The sequence below is a fragment of the Bison bison genome, unplaced genomic scaffold, assembly GCF_000754665.1.
Source record: "Bison bison bison isolate TAMUID 2011002044 unplaced genomic scaffold, Bison_UMD1.0 scf7180017864466, whole genome shotgun sequence".
Taxonomy (NCBI): Eukaryota; Metazoa; Chordata; class Mammalia; order Artiodactyla; family Bovidae; genus Bison; species Bison bison.
The window spans coordinates 11,825,587-11,839,510 of NW_011495027.1; the positions used below are offsets into that span (position 1 = coordinate 11,825,587).

General features: G+C 42.2%; 1 protein-coding gene across 1 annotated transcript in view; it reads right to left on the reverse strand.

Moving 5' to 3' along the window:
* The window catches only part of ABCA4 (ATP-binding cassette, sub-family A (ABC1), member 4), a 132,401-nt gene that overhangs the window by 60,608 nt on the left and 57,869 nt on the right, over positions 1–13,924 (reverse strand). The window contains exons 12-15 of the mRNA XM_010860511.1: positions 10,886–11,107; positions 8,818–9,022; positions 4,026–4,091; positions 658–747 (exon numbers count right to left, since the gene is read on the reverse strand). Of these exons, the coding sequence (XP_010858813.1) occupies positions 658–747; positions 4,026–4,091; positions 8,818–9,022; positions 10,886–11,107 (583 nt within the window). The remainder of the gene's footprint in view (positions 1–657; positions 748–4,025; positions 4,092–8,817; positions 9,023–10,885; positions 11,108–13,924) is intronic.

Genomic DNA, 13,924 nt, shown 5'->3' on the forward strand with positions numbered 1-13,924 from the left:
CCCTGTAGTTTGGCGAAGGCCTTAGGAGGTCACTTGGAAATGCTGCTGGCTGTGAGGGGGGGAGGGGGCACCGGGACAGAACTGGTTCAAGAGGGAAGGTAAGGGAGGTAAAGGCCAAGAGAACACTTGCAAACTTGGTCTATGAGTTGAGGAATTATTAAGTAACTTCCATGGTCAGGAAAGGCCTTTGATGGCTTGAATGAATGGACCTCTAGATTTGTAAATCACAAATGAAATGTAGTCAGCTCCTCTAGACTCTCTCCCCCTGTGCACAGGAGCATTTATTTTTGTCTTTCCTTATAGCTCATATCCGCTTGAAGTCCCAGTGACCCAAGTTATTGTTCTTGCTAAATCCTCGGAAGTCAGCACATTTGTGCAATTCACTGGGGGTTTGCCTAACAAGGGCACAAACACACCATATACTTGGGATTTGCTTTCTCCAGGAAATATGTGTTAATGTCTGGCTGGACCATTCCTTCCACACATGGGCAGCTGGACCCTAGAGAAGGTATCAGGTTTAACCCCCATCAAGAGAGTCAGCTTCCTGGGTTCCATTTCACCCCACTCAGGAGGTGTTCTGCTCTAGCCCTTTGCAGTATTCTAAATCTTCTCTTGCCCCTGTTCTGCATTCTTTATTGAGGGTTTTTTGTTTTTTACCATTTATTCCTTCTGGGTGTTCTGGGTCCTCCATTTCCTCTGTTATTGGTTCTGTCTTTTCCAAGGCTCTTTCTTCTCTGGTTGAACAGCCTGCACAAACCAGAAGCCACTGTTACTCTCCTTGTGAAGGCTGAGAATCAGGAAAGACAGGAAACAAGAGAAGAAGAGGGGAGCAGAGTTTCCTACCATAGCTGGAAAGCACAGTTCCCTCAGAAGGCCAGGTCGACATTACCAGGACCAGCCCCGAGGAGGGCTCTGCCAGCCTCCGACCTGTGGGGCTGTGAAGTTCCCACAGGGTCTGGGGAGAGGGGTTGCTTCCCAGAGGTCTGATTTGGCAGCCGTTAGTGAGCACAGAGGGAATTTTGTACTAGGAGTTTCACTTATCCTCAGGTGGAGCCCACAGTGCCAGAAATTGTGATTTAAAAAAAAATTAAAACCAGCATTGACTTTTAAATGGGTTAATTTTTTTTTCAGCTCACTAATGGTACTTTTCACTCCAATCCAAAACATGTCAAAGTCATGGTAAATCTTCAGTAAAAGTCCATTCAAGCTCATATGATGGGCAGGCAGACTGAGACATTGTTTACCTGAGAAATCTGTCAATACTTTCATGGGCATTCAAGTATTTGGGGATTAACACCAGAGTTGAGCCTGGCTACTGGACAGGCTTACACAAATTGTGGTGTAAACACTCACGCACATGTTCTCACACTCACACATACCCTGACACTCACAACACCCATACCCCTAGCCCTCACAGAGGCGCTTTTTGTAAACTTCACCTTTGGTTTCAAAGGACAAAATAGATAACTAATGAGAACACATTATACAGCACAGGGAACTCTACTCAGTGCTCTGTGGTAATCTAAACGGGAAGGAAATCCAAGGAAGAGGGGATACATATACACACATGTGGCTGACTTGCTTTGCTGCACTTAGAAACTAACACAACACTGTAGAGCAACTATTCTCCAACACAAAAAATAAATTCATTTCCTGAAAAAAAAGGACATCACAACACCCTGAAAGGGGAAGAGAAGCAGAAACACAAGCCAGCTAGAGAAGAAAGCAGAGGCGGGAGGAAACCGTCGTCGCCAAGCATCTAAAGGCCCTGGCTACAGGTGCACATCCGCGAGCAGGCTGGTGTCCTAATGCTGCAGTCGGCCGAGGCCTCTCCGCCCACACTGCTGTCTGTAGACCGCAGGCTGTGTCACGGTGGATGATGCGTACTGGGCCCTGCTCAGGGACCGGCCCCCACTGGCACTGCTGTTTCCTGAAGGACTTTTAAATCTATTGCCCACAATCCCTTTGATCACTTTACTAGCCATCATACTGCATTAAATGTATAATAATAAAATAGCAAGAGGAAATATTCTCCTAGTCACTGGAGTGAGTTCCTTGCCAGGAAATACATGTCCCAATTCCAGATTTTGTCCAAAATGGCCAACAGGAACTGGGTTAGACATTAGATGTCTCTTGGGCTCCATGTCTTCATCTATGAAAGGAGCAGATTAGGTGGAAAAACTCAGCTCTTTTCTAATTTTAGAGAAATTTAGGAATCTATTTCAGTCTAGCTTGTGAGACAGGTGAAAAATATTTAGCTTCTGTTGGCAAAAATACATGTGACTCATTTTTGAAGGAGCACATTTGTCTTAAAATTTTTCTTTTTAGAGGCAGCATATCTGTTGAGATTATAGAGGGAAAAACAAGCCCACAAAGTCGTGATACTCACTGAAATTAGAAACATATGGAACAGACTTCTGTGTTGAAAATTCCCATTTATGATAGGTTATAAGTTTATTATAGTAGAAGTTTAAAAGTTTACTAGATAGACAAGAAAGACAGACAAGGCAACATAATGGGAAAAAAACCCACAAAACACTGAGCTGTTGAAATGTTGTTTGTTTGAATCATTAAAAAAAAAAAGGCAACCCCCACTGCAAACCTTTTAAAGGTCCTAGACTAATCCTCTAGAGAAAACAAACATTTATCTTAGTGCTTAAAGGCTAAATCCTGGCCCAGGCCCAATAATACAAAGTAAAGGGCAAGTAGGTAAGGAACAAGCAGATTGGAAAGCATCTCCTTTGCTTCCAGAGACTCCTAGCTCCAGGGGCGCCTCCAGCTCTCAGCTCTGGAATTTCTCTATCTCCTCATCCCTCACAGGAGTCTATAGTACACAGCTCCCCTCTCCACCCCCCACTTCTAGAACTCTCCCTTGGCTTCTGTCCTGTTCAGGAAAAAAGGTAAATTTTACTTATGATGCATTCTGGGCAAATGTCCTTTTAACCCTCTTTTCCAGTCACAAGAAAGACCAGCACTAAGGGAATCTGGGAGTCTGCCCCAGCCTCTGGATGCCAGGAAAATAAACTTATTGCTTTGGGAAAGTAAATGTATTTATATTTGAAAAAGTGGAGAGGACTAAAAAACCACACGAGGAGACACAGCAGAAGATGGATTTCTCTGTGATTCTCTAGATCTGTCTGCTTTATTATTTAATTAATTATTTTAATTGGAGGTTAATTACTTTACAATATTGTGGTGGATTTTTGCCACACATCGATCTGAATCAGCCACGGGTGCACATTGTCCCCTGGTCCTGAACCCCCCTCCCACCTCCCTCCCCATCTCCTCCCTCTGGGTTGTCCCAGTGTACCAGCTTTGAATGCCCTGTTTCATGCGTTGAACTTGAACTGGTCATCTATTTGACATATGGTAATATACATGTTTCAGTGCTATTCTCTCAAATAATCCACCCCCTTGCCTTCTCCCACAGAGTCCAAAAGTCTGTTCTTTATGTCTCTTTTGCTGTCTTGTACATAAGGTCGTCATTATCATCTTTCTAAATTCCATATATATGTGTTAATACACTGTATTGGTGTTTTTCTTTCTGACTTACTTCACTCTGTATAATAGGCTCCTGTTTCATCCACCTCATTAGAAATTACTCAAATGTGTTCTTTTTAATAGCTGAGTAATATATACACTGTGTATATATACCACAACTTTCTTTTCCAGATTCTATAGATCTGTTTGCTTTAAATTGAGAAGTTGCAAACCTCGTTTGCACCCTCAAGTGGTCTGGCTTTCTTTTAAGCGTGCACTTTAATCCACTGGGCACAACCAGGATGCAAGGGCTTATCAATGCTCAGCCATCACCCTGGTCCAGTCACTCACAAAATAGGGGCTCCCAGAGGCCGTGATGATGCACTAAGGAACAGAGCCCCTAGCAGACAGCTAACTAATCAGGAATCTCACACTTCATGTAAGAACCACCTCTACAATGCACACATATCCAATATAAAGACAAAGGAGTTAATTTCAAACATTTGTTTTTCTTTCTTAATTAAAAAAAAATTTAAACAACTCACCTTCACCACCTAGCCAGTAAGACTCTTGTAGAAGGAAGTACCAAGGAAGTGGGGTTCCATAGTCCCCTAAAGATAGATAGGCAAATAAAGGGAAAAAGTCTCAGTAGTTCAATCTTACCATAGTTCTATAAGATCTAGAATTTATCTACCTGAACCTCAGGTTGTAACTATATATATTTATAGTTCATAAGAATTACATAGCTATCCATATGGTTCCTCTAAGACTACTTCTTCTAATATGCTTCAATTCAAAAGGTCATGTTTCAGGGGTGAAATCAGCAACACCAAGACTGATGATCTTAACTAACATTAGTTTTCCAAGAAACCATTTAATTAAAGAATTTAAGCATGCTCTTTTCAACAGTTACCAGATAATAATAGTGATGATAACCAACATTTGTTGAATGTTCTTTCTGTGTCAAACATAACTGTGAGACCCTTCAGTGTGCTAAATAATTTAATCCCCAAAATAACACAAAGGGATAGGTAGTATTACTATTCTTGTGGATAAAGAAACTACAGCACATTGAATTTGAAGTTTCTGCCCAATGTCACAGCTAATTTAATAGAGGTGTAAGAATTCCAACATTGATAGTCTGGTTCTAATACCACTGATCTTTTTTTAAAAAAAATTAATTATTTTTGGCTGTGCTGGTTCTTTACTGCTGCAGGGGCTTTTCTCTAGTTGCAGTGAGTGGGGGTTACCCTCTAGTGTGGTGCATGGGCTTCTCATTGCGGTGGCTTCTCTTGTTGCAAAACACAGGCTCCAGAGCACACAGCCTTCAGTAGTTGCAGTGTGTGGGCTCAGTAATTTCAGTTCCCAGGCTCTAGAGCAAAGGCTCAATCGTTTTGGCACATGGGTTTAGTTGCTGTATGGTATGTGGGATCTTCCTGGACCAGGGATCAAACCCGCGTCTCCTACATTGGCAGGTGGATTCTTCATCATTGAGCCACCAGGGAAGCCCAACACCACTAATCTTAACCATACCATCCTACTGGATCCACTTGAGTTTCAAAGAATCAACTACCAAGTTTCTAGTCCAGTTCTCCTAGCTAGCTGCCTATAAATGTTGATTTTGTGAGAATATTATCTTTGCTTATTTAATAGTTACCCTGTGCCTTATGGCCAATGCTAGACTGTAATCCCTGAAGGACAGGCTTGGGTCAGTTTTTTCCACTTTTTCTTCTCTGAGTACCTATGCTACTGAGTCTAATACATTGGTGCTGCTTAGTACATAGTGGTTGATCATATTAAAGCTTTATCTTGGCTAAAAGAAAGCTCTTGAAATATGCACAAATTATGTTTTCAATCTAATTAATTTTCACTTATTATACCTCTCTCTAATGGCCCAGTGAGATGGAAAAATGGAGGCTGAGAAAGTCAAGTATATTTCTTTGAATTCACTGTTATAAGGTTGAATTATGTCCCTTGACTCTCTCTTCCCCCAAAAGAGATATATTTAGGTGTGTGTAGAATACAAAATAATACTTGATCTTTGTCCACAGTTCCTGGTACAGAGCTCTTAAAACCTCTGGAGTTTCCTGAATGATAGAAGTGCCCTTGTTATTCATCAGTTCAGTTCAGTTGCTCAGTCATGTCCAACTCTTTCTGACCCCATGGACTGCAGCACACCAGGCTTCCCTGTCCATCACCAACTCCCAGAGCTTGCTCAAACTCATGTCCATTGAGTCAGTGATACCATACAACCATCTCATCCTCTGTCGTCCCCTTCTCCTTCTGCCTTCAGTCTTTACCAGCATCATGGTCTTTTCCAATAAATGAATCAGTTCTTTGCATCAGGTGGCCAAAGTATTGGAGCTTCAGCTTAAGAATCAGCCCTTCTAATGAATATTCAGGACTGATTTCCTTTAGGATGGACTGGTTTGATCTCCTTGCAGTCCAAGGGACTCTCGAGAGTCTTTTCCAACACCACAGTTCAAAAGCATCAATTCTTCGGTGCTCAGAGATTTTTGTGTATGTAATTTGTATCCTGCAATTTTACTAAATTTTAAAATTAGTTCTAACAGTTTTTTTTTTTTTGATGGAGTCTTTAGAGTTTTCTAAACTTTAGAGTTTTCTAAAAACTTCTCTGGAGAAAGAAATGGCAACCCACTCCAGTATTCTTGCCTGAAGAATCCCATGGACGGAGGAGCTTGGTGGGCTACAGTCCACGGGTTGCAAAGAGTTGGACACGACTGAGAGGCTTTACTTTCACTTAGAGTTTTCTATACATAAAATAATGTCATCTACAAATGTTACTATGTATAAATGTACCTCTTTTCTGATTTGGATGTCTTTAATTTCTTTTTCTTGTCTGATTGCTGTGGCTAGGACTTCCAATATTATGATGAATACAATTAGCAAATGGGTGTTGGGTTCTGAGATCCCTCCTGGTTATGGATCACTGTGCCAAGGGTGGGGATTATGGTGAAACTGTGTCTTAGACTCCCCTACCTGCTTTGCCTGATGTGTAGTTATCACTCAGCCAGACTTTAGGTTTTTTTAAAAGAGGAAATGGTGGCATATGAAGCTGAAGACTCAGTTCTCTATGAGGGAAGGTGAATTCAGCATCTTCTTACCCTGACATCTTCTGAAGAATTTGAACAGAGGATTGACACCACCTGACCTAGATTCTGAAAGGATCTCCCTGAACACAGTGTGGAAAACAGACTGGTAAGAGATGATGATGGAAGGAGGAGGCTTGGACTGAGAAGGTTGTGTAGAGGTGGTGACAAGAGATCATATTCGGAATCTGTTTCTAAAGGTGAGTCAAGCATTCACTGATGGATTTTTGGTTCCTGGATTTAAGATTTAAATATGGGTTCTGAGAGTTCAAGCTGAAAGACTTCAGAAAGAATAAGATTTTGAAAAAAATTGAAGTATAGTTGATACAAAATGTTGTGTTGGTTTTGGTAGAATCACTTTGCTGTACACCATACCTATATTTATACTCCTTTTTTTATTGCTTTCCTATATTTCTTTCCCATTATAGGTTGTTATAAGATATTGAATATAGTTCCCTGTGCTGCACAGCAGGTCTCTGTTGTTTATCTACATTATATATAGTATTGTGTACATGTTAATCACAAACTCCTGATTTATCCCCCCACTCTGCTATCACCTTTAGTAAGCATAGGTTCATTTTCTTTTTTTCTTCTTTTTAAAAATATTTACTTATTTTTATTTATTTATTTTGCTGCTCTAGGTCTTAGTTGTGGCATGCAGGATATTCAGTCTTCACTGTAACATGTGGGATGCAGGATCCAGTTTTTTAGTTGTGGAGTGTGGGATCTGGTTCCTGGACCAGGGATTGAACCCAGGCCCCCTGCACTGGGAGTGCAAATTCTTAGTTCCTGGACCATCAGGAAAGTCCCTATAAGTTTCTATGTCTGTGAGTCTATTTCTCTTGTAAATAACAAAACATTTGCACCATGTTTTTACATTCCACATACAAGTGATATCATGTGATATTTGTCTTTCTGTATCTGACTTACTTCACTCAGTTTGACAATATCTAGGTCCACCCACATCACTGCAAATGGCATTATTTCATTCTTTTTATGGCTGAGTAGTATTCCATTGTATATATATTCTTTATCCATTCCTCTGTCAATGGACATAAGTTTGCTTCTATTCCTTGGATATTATAAATACTTCTGCTTTGACTATTTGGGTGCATGTATCTTTTCAAATTACAGTTTTCTCTGGCTATATGCCCAGGAATGGGATTGATGAATTATATGGCAGCTCTATTTTTAGTTTTTTAAGGAACCTCCAGACTACCTTCCATAGTGGCTGTATCAATTTACATTCCCACCCATAGTATAGGAGGGTTCCCTTTTCTCCACACCCTCTCCAGCATTTGTTATTTGTAGACTTATTAATGATGGCCATTCTGACTCAGTTCAGTTCAGTCACTCAGTCGTGTCCGACTCTTGGCAACCCCATGAATCGCAGCACACCAGGTCTCCCTGTCCGTCACCAACTCCCGGAGTTCACCCAAACCCATGTCCATCTAGTCAGTGATGCCATCCAGCCATCTCATCCTCTGTTGTCCCCTTCTCCTCCTGCCCCCAATCCCTCCCAGCATCAGAGTCTTTTCCAATGAGTCAACTTTGCATGAAGTGGCCAAAGTACTGGAGATTCTGCTTTAGCATCATTCCTTCCAAAGAAATTCCAGGGCTGATCTCCTTCAGAATGGACTTGCTAAAGAGACTGTATTTTCTCTATTGTATATCCTTACCTCCTTTATCAAAGATTAATTGGGTGTAGTTGTGTGGATTTACTTATGGGCTCTCTATTCTGTTTCATTGATCCATTTGTCTGTTTTTGCTCCAATACCATGCTGTTTTGATTCCTATAGTTTTGTAGTATTGTCTGAAGTCTGGGAAGGTTATGCTTCCAGCTTTGTTCTTTTCCCTCAGGATTACTTTCGCAATTTTGGGTCTTTCATGGTTCCATATAAATTTTAGGATTATTTGTCCTAGTTCTGTGAAAAATATCTTGAGTAATTTGATAGTGAGTGAGTAAGTGAAAGTCACTCAGTCATGTGTGACTATTTGCGACCCCATGGACTATTCAGTCCATGGAATTCTCCAGGCCAGAATACTGGAGTAATTCAATAGGGATCACATTAAATCTGTAGATTGTTTTGGGATGTATGGCTATTTGAACAATATTAATTCTTCCAATCCAAAAGCATGGGATATTTGATTAAGATTTAAACTAGAGTGAAAAGGCAGAGGAACTAAAGAACATAATTACCTTTACCCTATGGAGGAGGACCCTTACCTGGGAACACCTGGTCAAGATACCAGGCAAGCAAGCCATACAGAGCAGCATCAAGGAGCATCATCTTCATGGACATCAGAAAACTGAATTCATCCCCTTCCATGGGACTGTTCCCAATATTGCTCCACTGCAGCCCCACACCTTGCTCTTCAAAACGAGCCAGGTACTCAGTGCCAAACCCAAATGCCACAGGAGACAGCAGGCTCTGCAGTGGGGCAAAGAAAGCATAAAAGATGAGCAGAGGATCTTTAACCCAACCCAACAGAACCCACAAGGTATGGAGGAAGGCCGATGGAGGGTCTACAATGTATTCCGGTCTAAGACCACCCCAGGGAGGGGTTAAGGCAGTCTTCCCACAGGAAGAGAGTTCTGGGAATATTTCTCAGGCCTCAGGGACCCCTGCCCAATACCTACTTGGCACCTTTCACCTGTCCAGTGGATCACAGTGGTACATAGGGGAGACAGCACAGCACAGCACAGCGAGGGACCAAAGGTCCTCAAGCTTGTCTTCCTACCTCTCCCTGCCTCTACCTGCCTCTTCTACAAAATCTCACAGGTTTTGGTACAACAAAGAAGCTAACTGGAGCTGCTTTGTGAGAATCCCAATAAAACTGTCCATAAAGTCATCAGTGTTTTAGAGCAGACTAGAAGGCTAGACAGGATATTGTCTCATGACCTCCTGAGCAATGTTAAGCCAAAAATCCTCAGCTTATAATGACTATCACCTTTTCTCATTTCCAGACTAGGGAAAATCTTTTTCTTAGAATCTCCTTGAAGAGCACAAGTAACTGAGTAAGTGGTATGCAGAAAGTCTAAAGAGGAAGTCCCCCAGCCATATCCCCACAGTTGCTCCCTGGCATGGCAGAAAGCACATACACACATACAGAGGGATGAGCTATTCCCACTTGCTCTGCTGGGAGGCCTACCTCTAGTTTGCAGGACACAGGATGGGGTTCAGAGCATCTCTCTGCAGAAGGAAGGGATTCCCTAGCTATATCTTCACAAAAACCATTAAAAAAAATCTCAGCCCAGCCCTGGTCCACAGAGCAGCCAGAACTATAGCTTCCTGGTAGATCCACACATGCAAAGAACTAGTTGTGGCTTCTAAGTGCCAACTGTCTACACAGTATACCAAGATAGCCCAGCTCTGCCAACAGCCAGAGTCATAAGAATTTCTTGCCCATTGTGATAAAGTTAGAAAATTAGGTGCCATAAACGACAGTAATTAATTCTTATTTAACATGAGAAATAAAAGGCAGATGCCCTGGCAGCACTTGAGCCAAATACGCTTGAGTCTTGAGAACAAATTCAACTTAAATTTTCCCCAGTGAGATGCAGGTGACAGTCCTTTCTCAACTGCATTGTACAAAGAACCGTGCACAGGGAGATTTTGGAGGACGAAGAAATTTGCATCCTACAGGGCTTAGAAGCTAGTCTGTTTAATGACAGAGTGGACATAGATCATTTGAAAACAATTAGAGGAAAAAAAAAAAAAACATGTTGTTTGGGCATTGTGAAGAGGTCTTTCAGGCAATCCAGAGTCAATTTCTGAAGACCTCTCCTGGGAAGAGGGCCCAACTGGCTCGTTTGTGCACCCCTGTCTGAGTGCCCTGGTAGAACATGACAAAGACACATTAGAGCTACTCTGATTCAAATTCTTTTACAGATAAACAAAAACTTTTAATTTATGGAAACATCTTTCTGGGAAGATTAGTAAAGGAGAAGCTCCCTCCCTTATGAATCTTCTCAGATGTTAGGGGAAAAAAAAGAACTGAGTGAAATGGGCCCCATTGTTCTCCTCTTATGGATACACAAAGGGACCCACGAGCTGAACTGATTTTCGATTACTTCCCAGGGCAGACTTATCAAGCAGATGTGGTGAAGAGGAACTGTTAGGTTGCTCAAGATGAAGACTACTCCCACTTTTGTACCTGTGCCTTTAAACCTTATGTCCATTTCTGCCAAAGGCAAAGTGGACCCCCTAAAGGGCGAGCCAGTCCTCTCAGACTGCTACATACCCTGCAAGTGGAATGCATCGTATTCTAGGTGTAAGCCCAGGGTCCCTTACCACAGCCATCTTCATGTCGGCTGTAATTCGGTCCTGCCAAGCGAAGCAGAGAATGTGTGGCAGGTAGAGGGTGAAGTAGATGACACCACTGCAGGCTGCTGCCAGACTGGCCCTGGAGAAGAAGGTGCTGAGCAGGAAGCACTGCATGATCGTAGCAATGGAGAAAGCCAACAGGAACAGGAAGAGGACGAACGGATTGCTGTAATGCAGGATCCTTCCATGCTGAAACCAAAGTGGCCACTTGAGTCAGTAATTTCCATCCACATCCAGGAGCCCCACCCCTTTAGGAAGTGATCTCTATACGTTCAGAAGCCCTCCGCCACAAAGGGATCTTTCCCATGAGCCCAGTGTGTGTTAGCTGCTCAGTTGTATCTGACTCTTTGTGATACCATGGACTGTAGCCCACCACACCCCTCTGTCCATGGAATTCTTCAGACAAGAAATAATGGAGTGGGTAGCCATTCCCTTCTCCAGGGGATCTTCACGATCCAGGGATCGAACCCCAGTTTTCTGCATCTCAGGCAGATTCTTTACCGTCTGAGCTACCAGGGAAGCCCTGTTAGTGTCTAATTTTCCACACTTAAGACTCAATATGTTGCTGCTGCTGCTGCTAAATCACTTCAGTCGTGTCCGACTCTGTGCGACCCCATAGACGGCAGCCCACCAGGCTCCCCCGTCCCTGGGATTCTCCAAGCAAGAACACTGGAGTGGGTTGCCATTTCCTTCTCCAATGCATGAAAGTGAAAAGTGAAAGTGAAGTTGCTCAGTCGTGCCCGACTCTTAGCGACCCCATGGACTGCACCCTACCAGGCTCCTCCATCCATGGGATTTTCCAGGCAAGAGTGCTGGAGTGGGGTGCCATTGCCTTCTCCAACTCAATATGTTGAGGTCCTTTAATTCTAATTATGTCATTTTCTCCTAGGAGGGTAACATATTGAGCTACCCAACAGTACTGAGTAATTGTTATGGTTCAGTAATGAAATCCTTGGGAAGAGGAAAGTGTGGAGGAAGGAGCCTCGAGCAGGGAGGAAGATCTGCAAAGGGGGTCTTGGAGCATCAATAGTTCCTGTGATATACTGAATTTATGAGGAACAAAAGAGGGAGGTGGGAGACCACCCAACAAGCTTTAACATTTTGCTTTGGTTCTGGGAAATGGCAATCCACTCCAGTATCCTTTCCTGAAAAATCCCGTGGACAGAGGAACCTGGCAGGCTATAGTCCATGGGGTCGCAAGAGTTGGACATGACTTAGAGACTAAATCACCACCACCTGGTCTGCTGACTTAATCATTTATACTTATATTCTGAGATTTGCCTCTCACATTGGTGAAAATGTCTGTAGTTAATCCACATCACTTGAAAGTGGATTAATCCTTGCAGCACATGATATTATAGAAATACATTTCACAGAATCTGTGGACAATATTCAGTACCTTTCATGTGAACTAATGGGTCAATCACTGGCTATGTAGAAAATCGAACCAAACTAGCTATTTTTAATGAGTGAGCTACTATCCAATTACATTAGCAGATAAATTGAGATGTTAAAATTGATCAAGTCTACTTGTTTCTCTTTTGCGATAGGCCTCCTATGAGGATTTTTACGCTTTGCACATAACTCCAAATATGTATAGATCATCCTGTTCTTTTCTTGGGAACATAAAGGTACAAATTGCTTTACCTCTTGAATTGGTTCTGATTATTTGGTGGTGGTACCCTAAAGCACTGGGTTTCTCTAAGTAGAGAGGAGAAACCAATTAGCAATCTGTGTGTGTGTGTGTATGTGAGTGTGTATGTGTGTACTGACAGAATGTGGTCCACTGGAGAAGGGAATGGCAAACCACTTCAGTATTCTTGCCTTGAGAACCCCATGAACAGTATGAAAAGGCAAAAAGAAAGGACACTGAAAGATGAACTCCCCAGGTCAGTAGGTGCTACTGGAGATCAGTGGAGAAATAACTCCAGAAAGAATGAAGGGATGGAGCCAAAGCAAAAACAACACCCGGTTGTGGATGGGACTGATGATAGAAGCAAAGTCCGATGCTCTGAAGAGCAATACTGCATAGGAACCTGGAATGTTAGGTCCACGAATCAAGGCAAATTGGAAGTGGTCAAACAGGAAATGGCAAGAGTGAATGTTGACATTCTAGAAATCAGCAAACTAAAATGGACTGGAATGGGTGAATTTAACTCAGATGACCATTATATCTTCTACTGTGGGCAGGAATTCCTTAGAAGAAATAGAGTAGCCATCATAGTCAACAAAAGAGTCTGAAATGCAGTACTTGGATGCAATCTCAAAAATGACAGAATAATCTCTGTTTGTTTCCAAGGCAAATCATTCAATATCACGGTAATCCAAGTCCCCCGACCAGTAACACTGAAGAAGCTGAAGTAGAACAGTTCTATGAAGAACAAGACCTTCTAGAACTAACACCCAAAAAAGATGTCCTTTTCATTATAGGGGACTGGAATGCAAAAGTAGAAAGTCAAGAAATACCTGGAGTAACAGGCAAATTTGGCCTTGGAGTACAAAATGAAGCAAGCAAAGGCTAATAGAGTTTTGCCAAGCGAACGCACTGGTCATAGCAAACACCCTCTTCCAACAACACAAGAGAAGACTCGACACAGGGACATCACCAGACGGTCAATACCAAAATCAGATTGATTATATTCTTTGCAGCCAAAGATGGAGAAGCTCTATACAGTTGAGCAAAAACAAGACCGGGAGCTGACTGTGGCTCAGATCATGAACTCCTTATTGCCAAATTCAGACTGAAATTGAAGAAAGTAGGGAAGACCACTAGACCATTCAGGTATGACCTAAATCAAATCTCTTATGATTATACAGTGAAAGTGAGAAATAGATTTAAGGGACTAGATAGACAGAGTGCCTGATGAACTATGGATGGAGGTTCGTGACATTGTACAGGAGACAGGGATCAAGACCATCCCCATGGAAAAGAAATACAAAAAAGCAAAATGGCTGTCTGAGGATGCCTTACAAATAGCTGTGAAAAGAAGAGAAATGAAAAGCAAA